The sequence below is a fragment of the Aethina tumida genome, chromosome 1 (genome assembly GCF_024364675.1).
Source record: "Aethina tumida isolate Nest 87 chromosome 1, icAetTumi1.1, whole genome shotgun sequence".
In the NCBI taxonomy this organism is placed as follows: domain Eukaryota; kingdom Metazoa; phylum Arthropoda; class Insecta; order Coleoptera; family Nitidulidae; genus Aethina; species Aethina tumida.
Window position 1 is genome coordinate 62,823,686 of NC_065435.1, and position 24,699 is coordinate 62,848,384.

Here is a 24,699-nt window from a genome sequence, read left to right on the forward strand (position 1 = left end):
TTGAGAAAAGTCAATTTTTTAGTCAGTTTCAAAATTTTGTTCAAACTTTCAAGACAAAACTCATTTCTAGCTTATACGGAAGCTTCTAACTAAACAACTGCATTAGCAAAATTTTACCTGTTCTCAAAATGCTCTCAAATCTACTGCTTATAGTATAGTGTTAAATAACTGCTGTTTTGTGGAGGTGTATTCTGTTGATATCTGTCCCGATTTCGTTATTATGGAGCCATTCAAAGTCTACCGATTTTTCAAAAATCGTTATTTTTAGATGGCTATAACTTTTTTTTGGAACTTCCATTTGCTTCAAATCTTCAGAGAAGTAATTTCAACTATGGCATCGACATTTCGAAAATTGTCACACACTTTCGTCTAAAAGTAATGGATCTTACCATATATATTTGTACGACTTAAAACATTACGTATGTTACGTAACTAGTATAGTATGTTTTTAGTATTCACTGTACCTAAGTTGCTCTAAAATGTTAAAAGGAAAACTCGTGCATTTACGTTGTAAATAAACATTATAAAAACAAAAAAGTTTCTAAAATTTGTTCTAATTATAAAAATAAAGAATAGAAGAAAAGCTTGCCTGTAAGAAGACTTTTTGCATTAAACATAGGATGTATGGCAGTTTTATTTGTTAAAAAAAATAAAAAATTAATAATTTCCTTTTCGAAAAACTGAAAAATCCTATTCCAATATATATTCCAGCAATTATATCATGAATTGAATTACTTTTCTTGTTTATTTTAAACAAAATTTTATGTCCGTTTACGCCGGACGTTTTTTTTTCGATGAAACCCTGTTTTTGCATTTTTAAATTCAACATTTAATCGCCACGCTCTTTGATTGTCCGAGCCATTTTTCAAAATTTGAAATGTTGCGCGAGCCGCAATTAAATACGTATTTAAACTGTATGCAAAAAAGGTATTAAATTTTTTTACAGAAATTATATTTACTGAAACATATAAATAAAAGTACAAAATATGTATAAATAATCCTTCAAAGAGCCGCATGTGGCTCGCGGCCGCAGGTCGGCCACCCCTGCTATATAACATGACTGTTCCGTATAGGCAACCCAGTGTACGTGATAAAGATTTTTGAAAAATTCCTCCGGTATAGGAGAAAGTGTGTCATCGTGATTGCCGTGGTATCCTAAAGGATTTATTCTGCTTTGGGAAACTTTGTGGTTTTTACTCTGTTACTGGTACTGCAGGTGGGTATTTGATTGTGTGGATTCGGGTTTCGTGTTGAGGGCTTTATGGTTTATGGTATCATTTTATTGTAATTTAATTTGATTTAATTTATTCTTTTTTGTGCCACAGTAAACAGTTTTGGGTAGAGCTGGGCTAACCCTCAACGCTTTTAGAATGCGATAACAATGCTGCTACTCCTGACCTTAGCAATGTCCGTTACCACCGATTTGTTATAACTATATTAGGTGTAAGACATGATATAGCTCAATAGTTATTAACTTTTTTCTAAAAATTAAGCATTGACTGATGCTGTAACTAAAATGTCTCTAAAACCACCAATATTGAGTCTGAAAGTTAATTTTTTGGCATACACGTCAACCAAGAACCATTTTATAAGAAGTTATAAGGATTAATACTCTCAAATTCTATACAGGGTGTTTATTATTTACACTTAATTTTGTGCTTTGTTATTGTCAATATGTATTAACATAATTAAATTGAATATAAAAAAAATGTTTAACTCCATATATGAAATGTAGAAAAAACTTAATTTTCATTAAAAACTTATAATTAAAAAAAATCACTTTTCTAGCATTTTGACTGATGAGAAACAAGTATTTCATCTAGTATTAGACTATTCCAATATTATTTGTTAAATAAAATGTATACTTTTAGCACATTTATCTGAAATATGATATGTGCCATTTTTTAGCTAATTTAAATATGTACCCCCGGAGATTCAAATTGTATAATATTTTGACTAACTAGAAATAAACACTTCTTGTATTAGAATCTTATAGTAGAAGTATTATTAGTATTAGTAGTAGTATTATATTTGATTAAAAGTACTGAAGTATTTGTCTAAAATGTGACGATGTGCCATCTTTTAGAGCATTAAATATATACCCTGAGACTCATGTTATAGACACCTCGAAAACACTTTAATTGATCAATATGCTACTAGAGGGCGCCTATCATCCCTCTAGTACAAATACTTTCATGGGATTATTTATCGTACAAATATATATATATATATATATATATATATATATATATATATATAAATAATTTATTTATTTTTTATTTATTTTTACTTTATTTTTTAATTAAATCCTCTTATTAACTATAACCATATAATAATAGAATAAATCATAGAAAAAATTAGTTTTGAAGGATTAATCAAATTTCTATTAACATTTGAAAGAAGAATAATACAAGGTGTTTTTAAAATAGGTGGACAAACAGTTAGAACACGTCCAACAATAAAAAAGATCTAAATAATTTTTTTTTTTTCATTAAATTATTAAACTTTCATATTATCTTTAATCATATAATAATTGCATAAATCTTTTAAAAAAATTGGTTTTCAAAGATTAATTAAATTCATATTTGAAAAAAAACCTTGAACCAAAATAATAAAGAGCTCAGTAATACAAGGTGGGCAAAATTTGGGAACAGTTAGAACACATCCAACGATAAAGAAAATCTAAATATATTTTTTTTTTCATTATTTAAGATTTAATATTAACTATAATTTTTTAAAATGTTAAAAGTGATATATATTAATAATGTCTATGATAATCTAAATCTTCTAAATTGTGCAAAGTAAATGAAAAATTTAATAGTTTTAAAAAGTATTCAGTGGCGTAAAAAATAGGGCTAGAAAAAGAGGGGAAACCCTCAAAATCTACACTACTGAATTATTATGAATAAAATTTATTACATTGAGTTGTAGGTATGTGTTTTAGGATAATACATACCAAATTTAAACACGATTGAATAATTTTTGAATTTTAAATTTGAGTCGCTGTATTTTTTTCAGGAGAAAGAAAATAATTTAGACTTTTTTTATTACTGTAATTCTTTCCAAATTTTGACCACCTATTTTAGAAACACCTTGTCCATATCGATTATGTAGGTTTGTAATAAATAACTAAGTAATGCTTTCAATTAATTATAAATCTAATTACTTTAATGATTTACTATACACTGAAGTTATTAAATACTGCAAAATAAAAAAATATACTCTACTTAATGTCGAGTAAATGGGAAAATGAACATTTGACTGAAAAATTATAACTGGAAAAAAATTACTTCTAGCATTTTAAGTTACTAGAATCAAAATATCTCATTTGTACCCGGCTTGTATAATTAAATAAGTATTTGAGTAGAAAAAATACTTCTAGAAATGTACTATGTATTTGCATCAAATGTGGCATGTTAATTAATAAACTAAAAGTTTAGGAAATGCATATAATTATGTTTATTCACACAACTTCACACAACTAAATATGTATTATTTAATAAATTCATTGAAAATTTCTAATATTTAAATTTCTGTAACGTCTATTATTTAAAACTTCATTAGTGACTAATAGAAAATTTTATTGTGAATTTCGCTCGTCCTGTAATTCGACGGCGTAATGAATCTTCATCTGTGGCAAATTACGTCCGGCAGCAATTGACGTGTTTTGACGCGGATCGTCCAATTTTGTCGCAGTGTTTATCACTGTTCGGATTCACTTTGTCGGGCATTATGGCCTGGCCGAAGTTGTAAAACTGTCGTCGTCGCTCGAAAATATTGTCCCTTGCTTAAAACAGATTGTCTTTCGACGCGCTTGACCACGTACGACCGGAACTTCTTATTTATTCCACAGTTAAAGTTTAATTTGCAATCGTCGGACACACAATAAACTTTCTGATCGCCGTAATAATTTTTATATTACCCGGAATTGACACTTTACAAGGCTCGCGAGTTCTTTAATAATTCAGTTAAAACTGCTTTATGTCGCCTGGAACGACGTTATAAATATTCTTTAGAAAAAAAAAAAACAAAAATAAAAAAATTAAGAACACCAACACCATCTCATTTCCAACATGCATCGTTGGCATATGTCGCAGTGATGCATCATAAAATCTATAACGGGGTGTGATAAAAAAGGGGCCCGTGACACGATAATCCGGCAGAATTAAATCGCACCTGATGCTGCACCGGCAACCGAGGTGTTGAAGTTGTAGCACTGTCACAATCGATTTATCATCGAGTGTTTACAAGGGCGCCACCAACCAATTTAAATTGAATAAGGGGTGAGACTCATTTTAATATACTGCTAAAAGTTAATTTGCATAAATTGAATTTTATCCCCCACACATTATTTTCACTTGGACCATTCATAACATATGCCCATGAATTTGTATATTCATAATTGATCTGATAAAATATGATAAACTTTTTAGTAATTTGTGCTGTTTTAACATAATTTTGATGATTATTAAATACTTTTAGCAATACTTTTTAATGGATAATAATTAATATATTATTATAAAATATTAAAATGAATTATAATTCGTGTATTTTTATATTTTTAATTACATAAAATTCTGCATAAAATATCTAGAGTTAATAAATTGTTTTCTAGTTATTCATTTTATTTTAAGTTGCTAAATGTAAAAGTCTTAATTATATCAATTTTGTTTTTAAAATTGTTGACATGAACTTGAATGTTTTATAATTTTGAAATAATGTTTAATGTAGTTTTTTCAATTAGTCAATCTTTAATTGTTAATAACTTTTATTTTTACTTAATCAAATAAGGAATTAACCAATCTTTGGTGAGTTTATCTTTTACTAAATTTGTATAAGGAGATTTAATTGTTGTAATAAAGTAATATAAATATAAAAAATATATTTAATACTAAATTTTGATGTTAAATTCACAGTTATTTTATGTCAGATATTCATTATTCTAGCATAAATTTTCACTGATCAATGTATAGTAAGTAATTATAAAGTATATTTTACTATAGATTATATTTTGTATATAAATAAAATCCATTTATTTAAAATATTTTTGTTTTTTTGAGAAACTACAAATCAAATATGTGTAGAACAAAAATAGCACTAATAAAAATGGCCCTGAAATATTTTTAGGTGTCAAAGATGACACTAGGTGGCCTAACATCATTGACTTATTAGAAAAATTATTTTTTTTTTATAATTTACCAATAAAGCTGTATTTAAGACACTTGATTATTGCCATACATCTTAAAATAAAATGGTGTCATTTGTGTGACTAATATAAAATTGAATGTTAATTTTTTTGTTGCCTTTCAAAAAAATATTAGTAGAGTAAATTATCACTTAAATGCAGTGTCTGAAATTCGCAGAAAACGGGTTGGAATTCCTCTCAAAATTTCGACTTGTCAAATTTAAGGCCAAATATTTTGTTCGAATTTCAATTCAAAACATCATTGAAGTTACATGTAATTTTCACACTTGAATCTATTTCCAACCAATTTCATTTGACCTCTTGAAGTTTGACAAAAAATTATATAAAACAATAGAAAAATTTATTTTATTTTTTGCAATAATAAAAATATATACAGTATGTATTACAGTGGTATCCAAGGATCTAGCATTGCTAAAAAATTCATATGAAAATACAATAAGAAAACGACCCAGCAAACAAAAAAACTCCTTTTATAGACGGACAAATTGGAAGAATCTTGTCTTTTAGGCAAATAAAAAAATGAATTAATTGAGTAATACAATATTAGTGTGTCTAGAAGAACAATCAGGCGTCGACTAAATGAATAGGATTAGATGGAAAACAATACGTTCGTCGTCTTCAAGTAAAAGTTTGGACCCTAGATACATAACAAAAATTTTGAAACACGGTAAACCATCAAAAACCACCAAATTTAGATAAATTGAAGAATTATATACAACTTTTGTAATAAATATTTTAAATATGTGCTATTTCTGTGATGCCCCATTGTACATTATTTTGTTTAAGAATGAATTATGTATAATTATTTTAAATAACATATGAAATAAATTAATTGCAATTAATTAGAGCTGTGGTCACGATCACTGTACGTATAAAATATCCAATAATTTGATATTTTTCATGTTATTATAATATTAAAGTAAATATTTTAAAATCAGTTTTAGTTTTTCTGCCTTTCATACCTGACTCATATTAACTGGCGATAATCGACAATAATTTGTGTTGTAAAGAATAATAAAAATATAAACACCACTTGTAAAAATATAAAAATATATGCCGAAGTCATAAATGTCTTATAGCATTGCCTTTGAAACTGACCGTCAAAATCAAAAGTTTACTAAGGAGATACTAAATAGTGCTGTGGCCAACAGCTATTTAAAAAAATATGTATTTTTTAAAGGAAACTCCGATATTTTTTATACATATTTTCATTCACATTTTCAAATATAAATTTGAGTAATTTTATCAATGTCTAATTGTTAGATCGTGGACAAAGGTTAAGAATAAATAATTAGTACCTACATAGATTAAATATCATATATAAACTTTTTAATAAATTTAACTACCATTTAAATCACCTGAACAAGTAAGTTGAGAAACATCTTTAAGAAAGGTTCATAGAATTTAACTTTTATATTTATGAAATGAAATTTATATAAAACACTAGCCGCAAATTTAAAATATTTATTTATACTTGATAAAAGGGCAGTTAGGATTGACGTTAGAAGTATATTTTAAAAAAGAAGGTGCCATACAACAAAATATTTCTTATCCTTTATTTTGAATAAGACTGTAGAAACTTAAGTAATTAAAATATTTACAATTTAATAAACTGGTGTGAAAATAATGAAAATAATTAATTGAAATATGATGTGTAATTTTAATAAAAGAGTGGATAGGTAGGAGGGATTAGGAGATGGGGTGGATGTACACCCGCATTCTGCTGACAGCAGGACGAAATTGCGGTAAGCTGCAGAACGTGTACGGCTACAGGCGGCGGTGGAAGATCGTTAATAGGCTTTTCATGGCTCCCAAAGACTGGCTAGATACTAAATGGTGGTTATGCCAGAATTGCGGTCGATAACGCACCGTCTCACACTGCTACAACCTCCACCGGCAACTTTCCTTAGATTATAGTGACATTTAATTTATTTCATTATTAAATTTTCTAAATACGAGACTGGATTTTTAATTATAGGTTACTAATAACTGGTATTTGGAGATTTTTAGAAAGGAACAATGGATTCATTGTTTAAATAATTATTTGAATAAATGACTTTGTGCAAACACACATTAATGGACCTGTGAGTCATTGCTAAACATATGCGTTGTAATTTAGTTAGTAACATTTCTGCAAAACTATTTGAAATCCTAACTTTAAATACTGGTAATAAGCAATAATAAAAATCATTCTTTAATGGGGTGTATTTTATTGCGTAAAATGATTTAACATTTTCTAAATCGCCAACTATATTGTAAACTAATAAACTAATAGAGTTTATTTATTACTTTACGAAATATTGCACAAAATTACCGCATCTCTTCCTGGTAAACCCTTCCGATTGTGACCCTTTTGTATAAGTGTGTGAAACCAGGTAAATGGTTAAGAATTTGAAAGAGAAAAATCTTCATCTACAGAAGAATTTATTAAAAAATGTATTATTGAATATAGTATGAATATAGTATTATATAATATGGTATAAATTTACAGACATTGAAAAAAGTATGTAAAAATCTCGTTGTCATTGACTTTTTAATCCTTTATCTTTTAGAATTTTTATTTCATGTGAAAAAAAAGTATTTATTTAGTAAAAATATGCTGACTTAACATAAACAAATAAATCTAAATTAAATTACCAATTCTTATTTTTCATCAAATTTATATACAGCCACCACAATTATAGTAACTTATTAAAATGTAATAAAAATATCAGGTGCACTACTTGGATGCCAGTAGTAATGTTTATTGTTTTTTCTGTTAAAGTTGTATCTGCTATGCCACAGGTCAATCTTATTTTATTCTTTAAGAATAACGAATTTTTTTTATTTTTCAATGGACAAAATTTTAGTTATTTTTATTGCATGGTATTTCATTGTTTTCTTTGAATTTACAGAGATTATTTACTAGCGGTTTTTTACTTCTTATAATTATTATACTTTGGTTGAAGTGAAACTATAAGAAAAAATATAATTCAGTGTTACCAAGACAGAGAAAAACAAGAAGAGATGGCAACAATAAGTCTATCATTTCCGTATAATTAAACAATTAAGAGGAACTGGCCAAGTGGTAGTTACGAAAAAAAACTGTGTTAAAAATTAGTCCAATCTTATCGTCAACTGAAATTAAAGCCAACCTGGAGGAAATGGAATTTGTTGAAACTAGTACTTGAACTGTGAGAAGATGGTCAGTGGATGTGGATTCGTCTGATTCTAGACTTACAAAAAGGTTTATAATGTGAAAGTCCAATTTTGACTTCCTTAGGACCACATTCACTGCACCACAAAACAATGGGATTGGGAAGTTTTTAGTGACGAGTCTAAATTTAATTCAGAAAAAAATGATGGTTCTGGTTATGTTAAACATCCTAAAGAAATAAAATTACACAAGTTTGTTATACACACAGTGAAACATGATGGCGGTTCAATTATGCTGTTGGGATGCTTTAATTATCCTAGCGTAGGCCTCCTTTGAACCCATATATTGAAGAAAATGGTCCCAAACATAATTAATTGTGTCGTATTAGTTATAAGACCAAAACAATCCTATAGAAAATATGAGGGAACACGTTTTTAACCAAATTTGGCATACAAATTTAAATGAACTCGTTAGAACAATTTAAGAAGCTTAAAGAAATATAGATTTGAGAAAATGGTCGAGTCTAAGCCACGAAGATGGGTCAAAATTATAAAATAAAAAGGATATATTATATGTATATTATAGACTAAGAATATAATAGTTTTTATAATACTGTATAAAACAACAATAGTAAATTAATATTATTTTATCAGTTCACATTAAATAAAGTCTAAAATATTTAACGTTTTAAAAAGTCGCTATAATAATGATGATGATGATGACTTTACATTGTATGTCCTCCATAGACATTGACAACTGCTTGATACCTCCTCTGAGTACCTCCTATGAGGTTATTCAATTTTTTTTGGAGTATATCGACGAAATTATAGTTTGAATTCTACATTTATTTGTAAAAAGTACATATTTTCATTTTTCTGTGAACGTAAGACCTTGACCATTCCAATCGTTGTGCTTATGGTTATGTATCCTATGCAATGTCGCACTAGTCATTGTGAACACAAATCTGCATTTATCAAACATCTCCTTGCATTAACTGGAGCAATACGAGTTCCTGAAACATTTTCTAGTTGATCAGCCAGTTGCGAGGAAGACGCTAAAGTGTTCCTATTGGCTATCAATAGCAAATATCGGTGTTGAACCGCAGCAGATTTTCTTGATCTACCACTACTTGGACTTACTGAATTAGAGTCACTTTGATAAAATATAGTGCACAAGAGGAAAATAATAGATTTTGCAATTGCTAATTGCTCTACCCGTCTCATCTGAAGTTAATTTATGACTGGGCAGAATTATCTAAACAATTTACGACAAATACCCGTGCTACACTACTGTAATTAATTATAAAATAAACGCACATTGCATTGACTTCTTTAAAAACATATAATAAAGTTTTTTCTTTATCTGTGTGTGTCGAATTTCATAAAAGTTAATAAAATAATTGTATATGCAATCAAGTACAATACATACATAGTCTTGCACTTAACATAACCCCGTAAGGGATTCACATGCAAAATTATCATTGCATCATAAATACAACCTCTTTTAAAATTATGAACCAATAAAATAACATTGATCTTTGTCATTCCAATGAAATTGCAGAAAATTATAGCCACCCTTTTTTAACATATTCTGCACTAAATGTGTGTTCCTCGTCGAAAATACTTTTGACCCAAATTTTAACAAAATATTTAGATCGATACTCAGATATACTCAGTACATAATTATTTTGATTTCGCCAGATAAAAAAATTGCAATGAAACTATTTGGCTTTATTAGTAGCCGTAAAGAAAGGGTTAAGAAGTCTGACGCAAGGGTTAAATTACACGTTCGCTGAAACTCTATTTATAACATTATTGCAGATAATAAGAAAATGCATAACAACCGTAAGTATTGTAAATTTATGGTCGCAGAAAAGCCTTGTATGATTAATTATAATATTCTAATAGTTCTATCTCTTTCATTCAGAGTTAATTTACATCATAATTATCAGAAAATTTTTTCGGTAAATAGCCGTGTAAACACTACTGAATAATTATAAATAAATGCATACTGTGCTGACTTTTTTAAACCCATATAAACATTTTTTTCTTTAAAAATAATAAAATAATGACCGTCTATATTTTAATTTTAAAATTTAGTTTATTTACAATACAATGATACATCGCCTTCCACTCAACTTTCAATAAACAGTAAACAAAAATTTCTAACTGGGATTCACGTGCAAAATTGCCATTGCACAATAAATACAATCTTTTTTGAAATTATGAACCAATAAAATAACATTTATCTTTATCATTCCAATCAAATTGCACAAAGTTATAGCTACCCTCTCTTAATAACTTCTGCACTAAAGATACATAAAAGATTCAACACTCAAATACGATAGCTTCCTTGCCGTTAATATTTTGACTCTCTAAATTTTAACAAAACATTTGAATCGAATTTGCTGGGCGACTCCACCAATAGTCAGTTTACAGTTATGTTGTTGCCGCCACAAAAAAATTGCAATGGAACAGTTACTTTTTGGCTTTATTGGTGGCCGTAAAGAGTTGGAAAGGCTTAAAAAGTTCAGTGCAAGGGTTAAATTACACTTTCGCTGACTCTCAGTTTACAACATGATTGCAGATAATAAAAAAACTGCATAACAACCGTTAGTACTGTAAATTTATGGCCACAGAAAAAAGTTGACAAAGGCTTAATATTATAATTAATTATAATATTCTTACTGCTCTATTTCTCTCGTTTAGAGTTAATTTACGTTATAATTATTTGAACTATTTTTGACAAATACGCGTGCAAACACTATCGTAGTTTATTATAATATAAATGCACATTGTATGGACTTTTTTAAAAATATAAAAACATTTTTTCTTCATCTTTTTGTGTCGAATTTATAAAAAATAATAAAATAATTACTGTATATAATTTTTGAACTTTAGATTATTTACAATACAATAATACATAACCTTGCACTTAAGATAACTTCCAATAAACAAACTTTCTAATTGATAAAAATGGCATACTTCACAGCGTTATTAATACGTTATTATGTCTTATATTAATATATTTTATAAAAGTGCTCAAAGTTGTGACTTTAGTAACCTCGCAAAGGGTTAACATGCAAAATTTTCATTGCAGAATAAATACCTCTTTTAAAATTATGAACCAAATAATATTTATCTTTGTTATTCCAATGAAATTGCATAAAATTATGTTAATAACTTCTGCTCTAAAGATACATAAAAGATTCAACATTCTTATACGACAGTTTGTAGCTTGTCTTTCTAAATTGTAACAAAACATTTAAATCGAATTTACTGGGCGACTCCACCAATAGTCAGTTTACAGTTATGTTGTTGCCGCCACAAAAAAATTGCAATGGAACAGTTACTTTTTGGCTTTATTGGTGGCCGTAAAGAGTTGGAAAGGCTTAAAAAGTCCAGTGCAAGGGTTAGATTACACTTTCGCTGAAACTCTGTTTATAACATGATTGCAGATAATAAAAAAACTACATAACAACCGTTAGTACTGTAAATTTATGGTCGCAGAAAAAAGTTGCCAAAAGCTTAAAATTATAATCAATTATAATATTTTTACTGTTCTATCTCTCTCGTTTAGTTAATTTACGTTATAATTATGCGAAACTTTTTCGACAAATACCCGTGCAAACCCTGCCGTAGTTAATTATAATATTGTATTGACTTCTTTAAACATATAAAAAGATTTTTTCTTTTGTGTCTAATTTAGAAAAAATAATAAAATAATTACTGTATATATATATATATATATATATATATATATATATATATATATATATATATATATATTAATTTTTAAACTTTATATTATTTAATAATACATAACCTTGCACTTAACATAATTTTCAATAAACAAACTTTTTAATTGATCAAAATAGCATACTTCAGAGTGTTATTAATACGTTATTGTGTCTTATATTAATATATTTTATATAAGAGCTCAAAGTTGTGACTTTAGTAACCTCTCAAAGGGTTAACATGCAAAATTTTCATTGCATAATAAATACAACCTTTTTTAAAATTATGAACCAAATAACATTTATCTTTGTTATTCCAATGAAATTGCATAAAGTTATAAGCTACCATTAACATAAAAGATTCAACATTCAAATACGACAGTTTGTAGCTTGTCTTTTTCGCCGTAAATATTTTTGACTTTCTAAATTGTAACAAAACATTTAAATCGAATTTACTGGGCGACTCCACCAATAGTCAGTTTACAGTTATGTTGTTTCCGCCACATAAAAAAATTGCAATGGAACAGTTACTTTTTGGCTTTATTGGTGGCCGTAAAGAGTTGGAAAGGCTTAAAATGTCCGGCGCAAGGGTTAAATTACACTTTCGCTGAAACTCTGTTTATAACATGATTGCAGATAGTAAAAAAACTGCATAACAACCGTTAGTACTGTAAATTTATGGTCGCAGAAAAGAGTTGCCAAAGGCTTAATATTATAAAAATTTATTTGCCGGATACCTTGCAATAAAAAATGCACGAACCCTTTTTTTATTGAACTGCGAAAAAGAGTTGAAGGGGAAATCTGGAATTGTACTTGGTTTGGTTTGAATATTTCTAGGAAAATTTATTTAAGATTTAATACTTTAATGATATTAATTTAGTAATCATATATATATATATATATATATATATATATATATATATATATATATATATATATATATATATATGTATATGTATATGTATATATAACTGCATTTATCATTACATAAGAAATACTTTCCAAATAATTTTAAATATAGATAACACGTTAAGTATCTACTTGCATTATTTATATTTTAATTTCTGAATCAACACAAATGTAGTGTGTATTAATATAACGGTTATTGTAAAATGATTTAAATTTATTGTTATATTATACCTAAAAAAATTGCAATAGGGTAGTCATTAAAAGGGTTGGAAAGGCTTAAAATTCCTGTTAGAAGAGTTAGGCGGGCACTTTCGCTGAAATTTTGTTTATAGTATAATTGCATGTAATAAAAAAAACTGCGTTACAACCGTTATTTTTGTGCCTCTATACTCCCTAGGAAAGAGTTAGGAAAGGCTTGAAGTAAAAAGCTGTAATAAAAAATTGCACGACAACCGTTATCCATTTTGACCCTTTGGGTTATGGAGGTGTTTGAATGGTCAGTTTCGAAAGTGAAACTTCATCAATATACCTTAGTATTTTTTGTGTTGTTTATGCTGACGTTTTATGTTTTCTGTTCGTATTATACATGAGTTCTTTGTGTGGTTTATCGAACAAGTGATAATTTCTATAGAATATTTGTAACAAAACATTTAAAATTATTCTGTCGGGAGTGAGTGTCGTTCTTTTTCGAAAATATATATAAAATACAAATTACTAATATAAAAAATAGAGTTTAACATCTTTTTTTGTTAAATAATAATAAAACTATTTTGGTGGGTACTCAAATAATAATATAATAAATTGGTAAAATTCAACCATATATTCTAGTATGAGAAAGTATTCGTTTTTGAAGGTGTGATAATTTGTATTGTTTTGTTTTCTATTTTGTCCATATTTTGATGTACACGTTTATTTAGAATATAGAAAGAAGAATTTTTATTTGGTCTTTCATATTAAAAATTGCATAGGTTCAAGAGAAGGACCAAGAATTTACCTATTTTCATTTAGTTGTTCTAAAATTGCTCTTATGTAAAATATTGTCAGTGAAAATAACTCCAAACTCTTTTAGAGAGGTAAAAGTTATGAACTAATAAAATAATATTTATGATTTCGTTCCGAAGTGACCGAAAATTGCACAAGATTATTCCAATAGTCTCCCTTTTCTGAGTAAACCCCTTTGAAGTGTCTTAAAATTCTGACATTTATTGCAAATATTTGGAGCAGACCGCCAACCAGGTCAAAATTATAGAAATTTAGATTTTCAATTATAATATTTTTATATTTATGTATAAAAATAATTTAAATTAAAATTTTGATAATGTTAAGTTATATAATAAAAACCACGGTTAATTTGTGTATATAATATTTGTTGAACATTAAAATTAAAATAAGTGGTAACTTATTATATTAATCTATGCTCAAATATTGAAAATATATTTGCTAAAAATTAAAGACTTAATATATGTGTGAATGTGAATTATTTTTTATATATTCTGATGTTTTAAAGGTAGTTTTTAGATTGATTAATTGTTCTTTTAAATATTGTCCATTGACCATTGCACAAATTTATGCTCTTTTAAAGCACTAAAATGTGCCAATAAAAACATATTTATGACATCGTTGACTTTTCGAGTAACCGAAAATTGCACAAAATTATCTTAACTTCACCCTTTTCTCGGTAAACCCCTTTAAAGTGTCTCAAATTGTCGAATTTTATTGCAAATATTTGGAGCAGGCCGTCAACAGGTCAAAATAACAAAAATTTAGATTTTTAATCGTAACATTATTATATTTATTACTAATAATAATTTAATTTAAAATATCCTGAAACATTTTTTTCTTGTACGACTATACATTTTGTTTTATTAATAAATACAAAAATTTACAGTCGAATTTCTATAAGGCGAACTTCGATAACTCGAATTTTCGATAACTCGAAGTAAATTGGTTCAGTTCAGGGTGAAAATTATGTGTAACTTTTATTTGATAACTCGAACTCTTGATAATTTTTTTTCTGGCAAATCATGTTTCGAGTTATCGAAGTTCCACTATATTTCCTAAAAAGTTAAAAGGAAGATAATATTTGTGTAAGTGTGAATTATCATTTTATATATTCTCATCATTTTAAGGAAGCTTTCAGATAGATTATTTGTTCTTTTGAACATTTTCAAAATAAGTATTACGCAAATTTATGCAAACTCTTTTAAGGCACTGTAATTTATGTAACAATAAGTAAATATTTATGACATCTTTTTCTATCTATGACTTACCCTTTTCTAAGTAAACCCCTTTAAAATGTCTCAAATTGTTGATTTTTATTGCAAATATTTGGAGCAGACCTTCACCAGGTCAAAATTTCCGAAATTTTTATTTTCAATCATAACCTTATTATATTTGTTATTAATAATATTTTAATTAAAATATTCTTAAATATTGCTATTAAGATGCACCTAATAGAAATGACAGTTAATTTGCGTATACATTTTTTGTTGTACTATAAAATTTTATACTACTTATTGTATTAATTTTTGTTAAAAAGTAAAAAATATATTTCCTAAAAATTAAAAGTGAAATAATATTTTTTAAATATGAATGAAGAAGCTTTCAGACAGATTAGTTGCTCTTTTGAACATTTTCAAATTCATTCGACCATTGCGCAAATTTATGCAAACTCTTTTAAAGCACTAAAATTTATGTGCCAATAAGTAAATATTTATGACATCGTTACCTTTTAGAGTGACCGAAAATTGCACAAAATAATCTTAACTTACCCTTTTCTCAGTAAACCCCTTTAAAGTGTCCAAATTGGACTTTTATTGCAAATATTTGGAGCAGACCGTCAACAGGTCAAAATTTCGAAAGTTTTGATATTCAGTCATAAATTATTATATTTATTATTAATTATAATTTAAATTGAAACATTCTTAAATTTTGTTAATATTAAGTGGCATTAAGGTGCAATAAAACGACAGTTAATTTGTATATATATATTATTGTTGTACAATAAAATGTAATACTACTTATTTTATCAACCTTTGCTAAAAATTAGAAAAACATATTTCCTAAAAATTAAAATGTGAAGTCATTTATTTGATAAATATGAATTATTATTTCATAAATCATAATGATTTAATGGAAGCTTTCAGATAGATTAGTTGACCTTATGAACATTTTTATAATAACCATTGCGCAAATTTATGCAAACTCTTTTAAAGCACTAAAATTTATGTGCCAATAAGGAAATATTTATGACATCGTTGGCTTTTAAATTGACCGAAAATTGCACAAAATTATCTTAACGTCACCCTTTTCTCAGTAAACCCCTTTAAAGTGTCCAAATTGGACTTTTATTGCAAATATTTGGAGCAGACCGTCAACAGGTCAAAATTTCCAATATTTTGATCTTCAACCATAACGTTATTATATTTATTAATAATAATACTGTAAAATAAAATACTTAAATTTTGTTAATTTTAAGTTATCTATTTAATTTATGTATATATTTTTTGTTGAGTGAGAAAATTTAATACTATTAAATTTATATTTTCTAAAAATTAAAGAGTAAAATAATATTTGTTATAAATATGAACTATTGTTTTTATATCCTATTGATTTAAAGAAAGTTTGAAAGATTTCAGATTAGTTGCTCTGACCATTGCGCAAATTTATGCAAACTCTTTTAAGGCACTAAAATTTATGTCTCAATAAGTAAATATTTATGACATAGTAGCCTTTTCGAATGACCGAAAATTGCACAAAGTTATTTTAACTTCACCCTTTTCTTAGTAAACCTCTTTGAAGGATGTCTCGAATTTGGTTTGTCCAGGTCAAAATTATTGATACATATTCCAATAATTTACTACTATCATTGCAAAATAAACTTTAACATTCAAAAATCTATATTTTATAGCTGTAGAATCAATTAAATAAGAATGAGTATTTAATAAGATAAATATTTATATATTTTTTGGGTAAAATTTGCTAAACAAGTTGTACTACTTTGTTCACAATATAAATAAATGAATTACATATATTTTTTGACTACATAAAATTTATTGAAAATGAACAATACTATGAAATCTGGCATAATCTAAATTAATGAAACAACTTTTATCAATGTCTGAAGAAAATAAAAAATCCGAATTTTAGATAAATGTCCATATTGTAAGGTTTTTATGGATAGCAAATTATTATAAATGACCGGATTTTTTCAAAATTATTATAATAGTTGTTTAATAAGAAGTACTGTCATAACTGTGTATCCATGAGTTTTCCATTACATTAAAAATTGTTAAACAACGAACTCGGTAACGCTTCTACAATACAAGATAAAGTTGTGACAGGTAACTTCTGGTAGCTCCAAATACGGCAAGTAAACAAAACGTGTATCAAAATTATTTGAACAACATTTGTGACTTCTTGTAGGTAAGCAATTAGTTCCGGGCGGCCATAAACAACGTCCCGAAAAGACTGTTCTATAGAACTGCTACTAGAACGAATCCAGTGAACGAAAATAAACATATACAAAAGACGGGGGTGCATTGTCACTGGAGTATAAATATTGCTCAAACCATAATAATCAAGTGTAACGCAGTAAAAAGTTTTGAAGTTATTGCCCTCATTTTCGACACTGATTGCTACCGTAAGGAGAATACTCGACCATTTATGACTTTATTGCGAGCATGATAGGGAAGTCAGGGTTTTTATTGTGTTTACTGGGAATTTTTAGGCGAAATGGATGAATTATATGCAATATAAATATATTGATTGAGTTTTTAAAAGTCAGTTGACATAGATAAAGTTGTGGTGACTATTCATAACACTATTGCTTTGGGAACCCAAAGCAAATATTATGAAGCTCAATTACCGACAATGACAAGAATAAGTAACAAAATTTCTTGTTTCATAATTAACATTATAGTACGTTTATAAACAGTATATGCAGTAATTCATAAGAAATTTATTAGTCATTTATATAAACCTATTGTAACTTTTTTGATATACACAATAATCTTTAAATATAGAAATATTTATCAACAGGTTCATCGGACTAAAAATAAATTGGAATTGAAATATGTAATGTGCAACAAAAGTTGAAACCCCCAAAAATCTATCACATTTCACTTTATAGTAAATATTTGAATTTTCAATGGGGCCTATAAAAAATTATGAGATTAACTTAAAAGTTAAAGATTTGACAATGATAAAGTTATAAGCTATATAATGATTTTAATTGAAAAATTATTCAAATTATGAATTTACACATCAGGTAACAAAATATAATTTTTACTTTTAATTACAATTTATATAAATACAAAAAGTATCGTAGCAAAAATAAATTTAATTTTTACTCAGTCTTCATTATTTGAAAAGAATATTGATACAAACAATTAAAAGCTCTTAATGTTAACTGAATCAATTTCTTTTATTTTATATGTAGCAGTTATGTTTCCTTGTTCTATTTCGTTTTATATTTATAAACAGTATGAACAATAATATACTTAATTATTGCTTATATAATCCAATTCAAAAATCAAAATTTTTTTGATATATACTATAATCTTATAAATATATAAATTTCTTTTAAAGGAAATAAGTCAGTTTTTAGATGGAGCCACACATATTATTAAACGTTAAAGACAATGATGATAAAGTTTATAAAACGACACAATAATTTTAATTGAATAAGTAGTTATACTGAATATATAGTGGATTTTAATAAATGTATGGCATGCCGTGCATGAGGACTACAAATTATTGATTAGTGTTACTTAAGAAATTTAGGTATTTTATTCCTATTACTTATTCACAATTAAAAATATCTACATTTTTATGACAAAAATAACGATGTATAGTATAATAATAATTGATGTTCTCATAAAGATTTTAATTGTAAAATAATTGTAATAGCAATTAGTTATTAATTAAAATAAAGTAAACTAATTAATTAGAATTATAATGGAAGAAATTTATATATCTGTATCTTTAAATATATTCTCAAAAAAAATACTATAATGGCGAAAAAATAGTACCATGTTATAACAATACAAATCAAGTCAATATAAGAAAACTAAATAATGAACATCAACTTAGGAATTAATTTTCTTATGTTTAAGAAGATTTTTTAATTATTGGGTTATAGTGAAGATGAGAAATTATTATTTGAAATGCTAATTACAAATAATTAATCAGTTTATAGCCAATATACACAGTAGTATACGTCGTGAAACTAAACATTTTTAAGATAACCTCAGTCCAAATAATCTCAACACAACACGCAGCCGTTTACTACAAAAAAAAATCACAGAAACGTTTAATTTTCATAAAACCAAAATTAACTGCGGCCAAACTTTAAAAATATTAAAACGAGGCTATTTTTACAACCCTCAATAAAATTATTTATTTATTGACCACAAATTTTTATAACCAAAATATTTTAAAGGTAAAAAAATCATTGACTATTTATTACCACAAATCAAGGTTTAGGGTTTTGCTGTATTATTTTTATATGTAATTTTTCTGGAAAAAATCTAGTTTTAATTGTATTTATAACATCCGTTTCTAAAATATATTTTTGTTGTTAGTTATCGTTGATTCATAATTGTCTTTGCCTAATAATTATAATCGATATTTTAATCTATGTCCATTACATGTTATTAGTATAAATTGTGCTTTTCATAGAAAAATGCCGAAATCTTTGAGATTTAAATATTATAGGTAATTGCATCTATGCATTGTAGTTTTACAGTCAACATTAATGTAGGCACCTACTTAAAATTAATTAATAATTGTAATGGGATGTAAACATATGTACAAATTAATAATAATAGTAATATGAGCTTAACAGGTCGATTCTAAATATTATCCGATTACTTTATAATACGTAATTTAATTGATCTTAAAGCAATAAATATATGATGATTTGCATGAGAATACCATCAAGAATATAACTTACTTTTATTTTTAGTTGCGTACCGTAAATAATTTAATATATTAATATATCATTGTAAAATATTAACTTACAGCAATAAAGCCAGGCCGGGCGATCGAACTCGGGATACATAAAATTAAGTTACTAAAGCATCTTTATGAAATAATAAAAATATAATCAATACGAAATGAGCGAAATGCCCGAACGTTGAGGCGCGGGGGGACGTGGAGGGCGCCTGTCTAATAAGACTGGATGCTGTAATGGACCGTACATCCGCCTTAATACATTCAGACATCTAATAACGGTCCATAAGGACTGTTTCGCGCGAATGTGGCCCCTAAAACACGATGCTACAGCGACGCATGGGCGGAGGAACCAATCAATGCTCGTAGTCCGCAGTCCAATGAAAGAGTAGACAGCTCCGCCCCTCCACTGGTTCCGCCGAATTTGCTACCTACCCCGATATAAAACGAAGCCACCCTGTTCAACCCAGCATCACATCACCTTCTACTGCCCATCATTCAGCATCACTGTGCAGTTGTGTATTTGTTGTTTACCTGACTTTTTTTTGTGCGACCAGTGTCGAGGATTATTTTGTGACAGTTTTAAGTTTTTTATTTTATGAATAACCAAGGATTCAAAATGTACCACCAACAAGAACAGAAAAGTTCACCCGTAGTGTTGGATGTGATTCCACCTCATTACAACATCCATCACGGACAGCCCAGTCCGCCACAATCTCCCAACACCACGCAGCAATTCAGAAAAGGTGAGTTATCGTGATGAGGAAGTGCGACGCCTGCCCGTCGGAACATCCCCCTCGATCCCACAACACATGCATCCACTTGACGAAGTCTAGACCCTTACTTCCTATTCTACTAATTGACCCATCGAAACTCATCCCGTCTTTAAGTGTACCTAGCACTTGAAACAAGTACTAATTAGATTTTTATTGTTTCAGATTGCACCAGTCCTCTGTCATCGGATACCAAACTTAGCACCCCAACTAGCCCGTCGTCGGTCAACGATCCAAACATTCGCCGTTACAGGACTGCGTTCACAAGAGAACAACTGGCCAGACTGGAAAAGGAATTCTACAAAGAAAATTACGTTTCGCGTCCCAGAAGATGTGAACTGGCGACGCAGCTCAACTTGCCCGAAAGCACAATCAAGGTATGTGTTCGTTGTTTGTTTGTCGAGTTTAATATTCAAATCGAACGCGTCCGTTGACTAGTAATTAACACTCCAATGGTCAAATAAAAACGCTAATTGAGCTTTTAAAACATCAATGATGCCGCGGTTTTGGAGTGCTTCGCCGCCTCGATGCTAAATTGACCCGTAATAAAGATCGTTTTTAGAGCTCGGCTAACAGTCGGTAGCCTAATGGATAGATAAGTTCGCATCATATGTTTTACGATGTGTTAAGTACTCGAGATCAAGGCGGTCGATGACTAACTTTATTCATTCAGTTGTTAAACAAATTAGCACTGGTGTATAATGAATGTTATTTTTTGTTATAGGTCTGGTTCCAAAACAGAAGGATGAAGGACAAGAGACAAAGAATGGCAATCGCCTGGCCATATGCAGCAGTCTACACCGATCCCGCGTTCGCAGCCTCCATTCTCCAAGCTGCCGCGTCCACGTTGCATTATCCACCGGCGCCGCCGATGTATTCGCACCACTACCCAAGATATCATCCGTATTCCGGTTTCGTACCGCCAGCCGGTCTTCCCCTGCACGCACCCGGATTGAACATGAATCAGCCCATCAATCCAGCTACGATGCCCCTGCAGCAGAACGTGCCTCAGCCAGCTCCACTTCCTCAAGGATTGAACTTGAATTTGGGGTTCGACTTCCCCCAATATCCCAAGTTCGAGAACCATCAGAAACTTTCGCCGCACAGCAGCCCCGTGCACTCGGAGATCAGCCTTAGTCCTCCTACGCACGAAGGTTTGCTGATCCCGGTCGCGAAGGTGTCGCCCGAAACGACTCAGGTCCCGCAGAAACCGAAACTGTTCAAGCCATACAAATCCGAAACGTAAAGTATTTTTGAATATTGTTACAAAACGAGGTTGTTAGGTTTTGCTGAGTTAGCTTTAAATTATCAGTTTTATGATAGGTCTTGATTTGTGTATTAGTTTTTTATTTATATTTTGTAAATATTTGGTGTAAATATTCGATTTAGTAAGTCTTAAGAAGTGAAATTAAAGGTCTGAAATTTTATATACTTGTTTTAATTCAATATGCGTCCCTAAAAATATAACAGCACCAGTGATTAACAACGGCAGGGTAAGTATAAATAAATGGGGTAAGTAATATATTGGCATTGGTAATTAAAATAGCCTGTAAAATATTAATAGCACAGGCCATTTTGATCAAAAAATTAATTTTTATAAAATTTAATGAAAAGTACCCATAAATTTTAAATTGCATGGGACTTTTTGACTTGATTTACTTTGATTTCATTTGTATACATGTACATATTTTTGTTGACTTTTTGATTTTTTTTCTAAACATTGGTTATTATATATTTATTTTATTATCTTTGTATTTTGTAATTGTTAAAAACCAAGGTTGTTACATTTGCTGAGTTAGCTTTAATTGATCAGCTTGATGATAAGTTCTGATTTGGGTATTAGTTTTTGTTTGTATTTTATACATATTTGATGTTTGTTTAACTTTTGTTTTAAGAAATGAAATTAAACATCTGAAATTTATACTTGTTTTAATTTAATATGCATCCCTAAAAATATAAACACTAATATATAACTAATAAGGTAAGTATGAAAAAGGAATATATTCTAATTAAATTAAAGTAACTCGTAAGTTATTTATGGTACAGGTTAATTTGATACAATCTTAATTGTATGAAATTTTTACTAAAAATCCATAAATTTTTAACTTGATTTATTTTGAATCTAATAATTTATTATTAGACATTTTTATTATTTTTTCTTTATCGAATTTTTAGGGACAACTTTATTAACATTTGAAATTTATATTTATTTTGTTTGAATTTACTCTTATTACTCAAAACTCATTGTCACTTATTCTATGGGACTATTAAGAATCGTGAGAAAAATTACAAATATTTAATACTGGCACTCCGACAAGCAGCTTTTTGTAACTTACTAGCTCTTATATTACATCTATATTGTTTTAAAAGTATCATTTTACATTAATATATGAACAAAATATATATTTTTTGATGATTTGAACAGTAATTAAAATGAAGTAATTAAATTGATGAATAGATGCTCTATTTTAATATGATAAAATATTTAAACGTGACGAAACATATTTCTAAGAAAGTTAACCAATAAAATTTTATTTGGAATAAAACTTAATATTATTATAACCAAGTAGGTATGGGTTGTAAGATACCTGGAAGGAAGAGTCAAACACTATTTTAATTTTTATTGTGAATAAATAAATATTCTATAAATATATTTATTCGTACATATTTTCCTAAAGGATATAATAATAAATTGACTAATTATTAATATAATAATTACTTACAGACCACCACTATTCTTCTAAAAATTTAGAATTCTAACATATACAGAACCGCGTTAAATTGGAGAAATAAATGCAAAGTAATATTTTTTTATTTAAGTAATTATTTTTACACGAAACAATCTTTAAATCGTTCAAAAATATATCGTAATTTAGTAATGTTCTATATGTTGTTTTAATTCATATATACGATTTAAAAGATGAAGATGAACATCTAAAGCAGTTCATAATAGAATGAGTAAGATTTGCCAGGCCAATTATTTCAAAAAACAACTAAAGAAAATCTGTATTTAATATCTCTATAGAAAACGGCCAGCAATGATAACAAAAAAATTGTACAACTTTCCTTGAGAATATCAGTTGAAATTAAGATGGATACTTACATTTCTGCACATACGGTTCTTCGCCATTTGACGGGTGGCTCCGTAAATTTGCCCATGAACATGTAAACTGGACCATCACCAAGTGGAATACGGTGTTCTTTTCTGAGGAAAGCAAATTTAACATTCAAAATTCAAATGGTATTCTTTGGATGAGTCGTCCAGAGAACGAAAGGTTCTATCTTCACGTAATGGGTACAATTAAATATGGTGCTGGAAATGTAATGGTTTGAGGATACTTTTTTAGTATTGAAAAATTAATGAAATAATAGCTAGATATCAGTATATGGACATCCTCAGTAACAGAATGCTACCGTATTCAGAAGGACACAGTCATTTACATTGATATACAAGGTGTTGGACTGGAGTAATCAAACAATGTTCACAAATAAAGGAAATTTCAAAAGTGAATGGTAGTGTTTGAATATCGTTTGTATTTCTCTGAGATAGTTTCACGAATTAGATTCCAGCAATAATCCCCCAGCATACTTTTGTCCCAAAATCCTTATCCCTCATCGCGCCCATGTTTTGTGGGAAAAAGTCAAATGTGAATGTAAAAAATCCATTTTGAGTGATATCTGTGCACCTAATTTACAATAATTTTTCAATAATTCAGTAACAATTTGTCTGTAGTTATCACTTTTTTTGTTTCTAAGAAAACTATCTACGATGCTTTTGAAAGATTGCCAAACTGCAGAATCTTTCTCCAATAAAAATTCAGAAAAATAATCACCATTCAATAATTTCTAGATCTGAAGACCAATTTTAGCATACGAAATTTTAGGAAAAATTGCTAAGAAATGTTTAAAAGCAGAGTTTTTGAAAAACCTAGTTTTATACGCAGTGGTGGAAGTAGAACGTCATTTGGATCAACTAATGGTTTAT

At 28.2% G+C, this 24,699-nt stretch overlaps 1 protein-coding gene across 2 annotated transcripts; it reads left to right on the forward strand.

Moving 5' to 3' along the window:
• Window positions 1–1,112: 1,112 nt before the first annotated feature.
• On the forward strand, window positions 1,113–22,141 carry LOC109605843 (segmentation protein even-skipped). Of its 2 annotated transcripts, none has more exons than XM_020022450.2 (4): window positions 1,113–1,216; window positions 20,553–20,687; window positions 20,880–21,091; window positions 21,439–22,141. In XM_020022450.2, the coding sequence occupies exons 2-4, from the start codon at window positions 20,561–20,563 to the stop codon at window positions 21,958–21,960; spliced, it is 861 nt and encodes a 286-aa protein (XP_019878009.1). In that variant the 5' UTR covers window positions 1,113–1,216; window positions 20,553–20,560; the 3' UTR covers window positions 21,961–22,141. The 2 variants fall into 2 exon arrangements, with proteins under 2 accessions (XP_019878009.1, XP_019878001.1); XM_020022442.2 differs by having other exon boundaries at window positions 1,120–1,216; window positions 20,013–20,687.
• Window positions 22,142–24,699: the final 2,558 nt, after the last annotated feature.

Bases quoted from the DNA above. Each gene is read 5' to 3' on its own strand.
- LOC109605843 (XM_020022442.2), top strand. From the start codon at position 20,540: ATGAATAACCAAGGATTCAAAATGTACCACCAACAAGAACAGAAAAGT. The intron at 20,688-20,879 runs GTGAGTTATCGT...TTATTGTTTCAG, and splicing joins CACGCAGCAATTCAGAAAAG to ATTGCACCAGTCCTCTGTCA. The intron at 21,092-21,438 runs GTATGTGTTCGT...TTTTTGTTATAG, and splicing joins TGCCCGAAAGCACAATCAAG to GTCTGGTTCCAAAACAGAAG.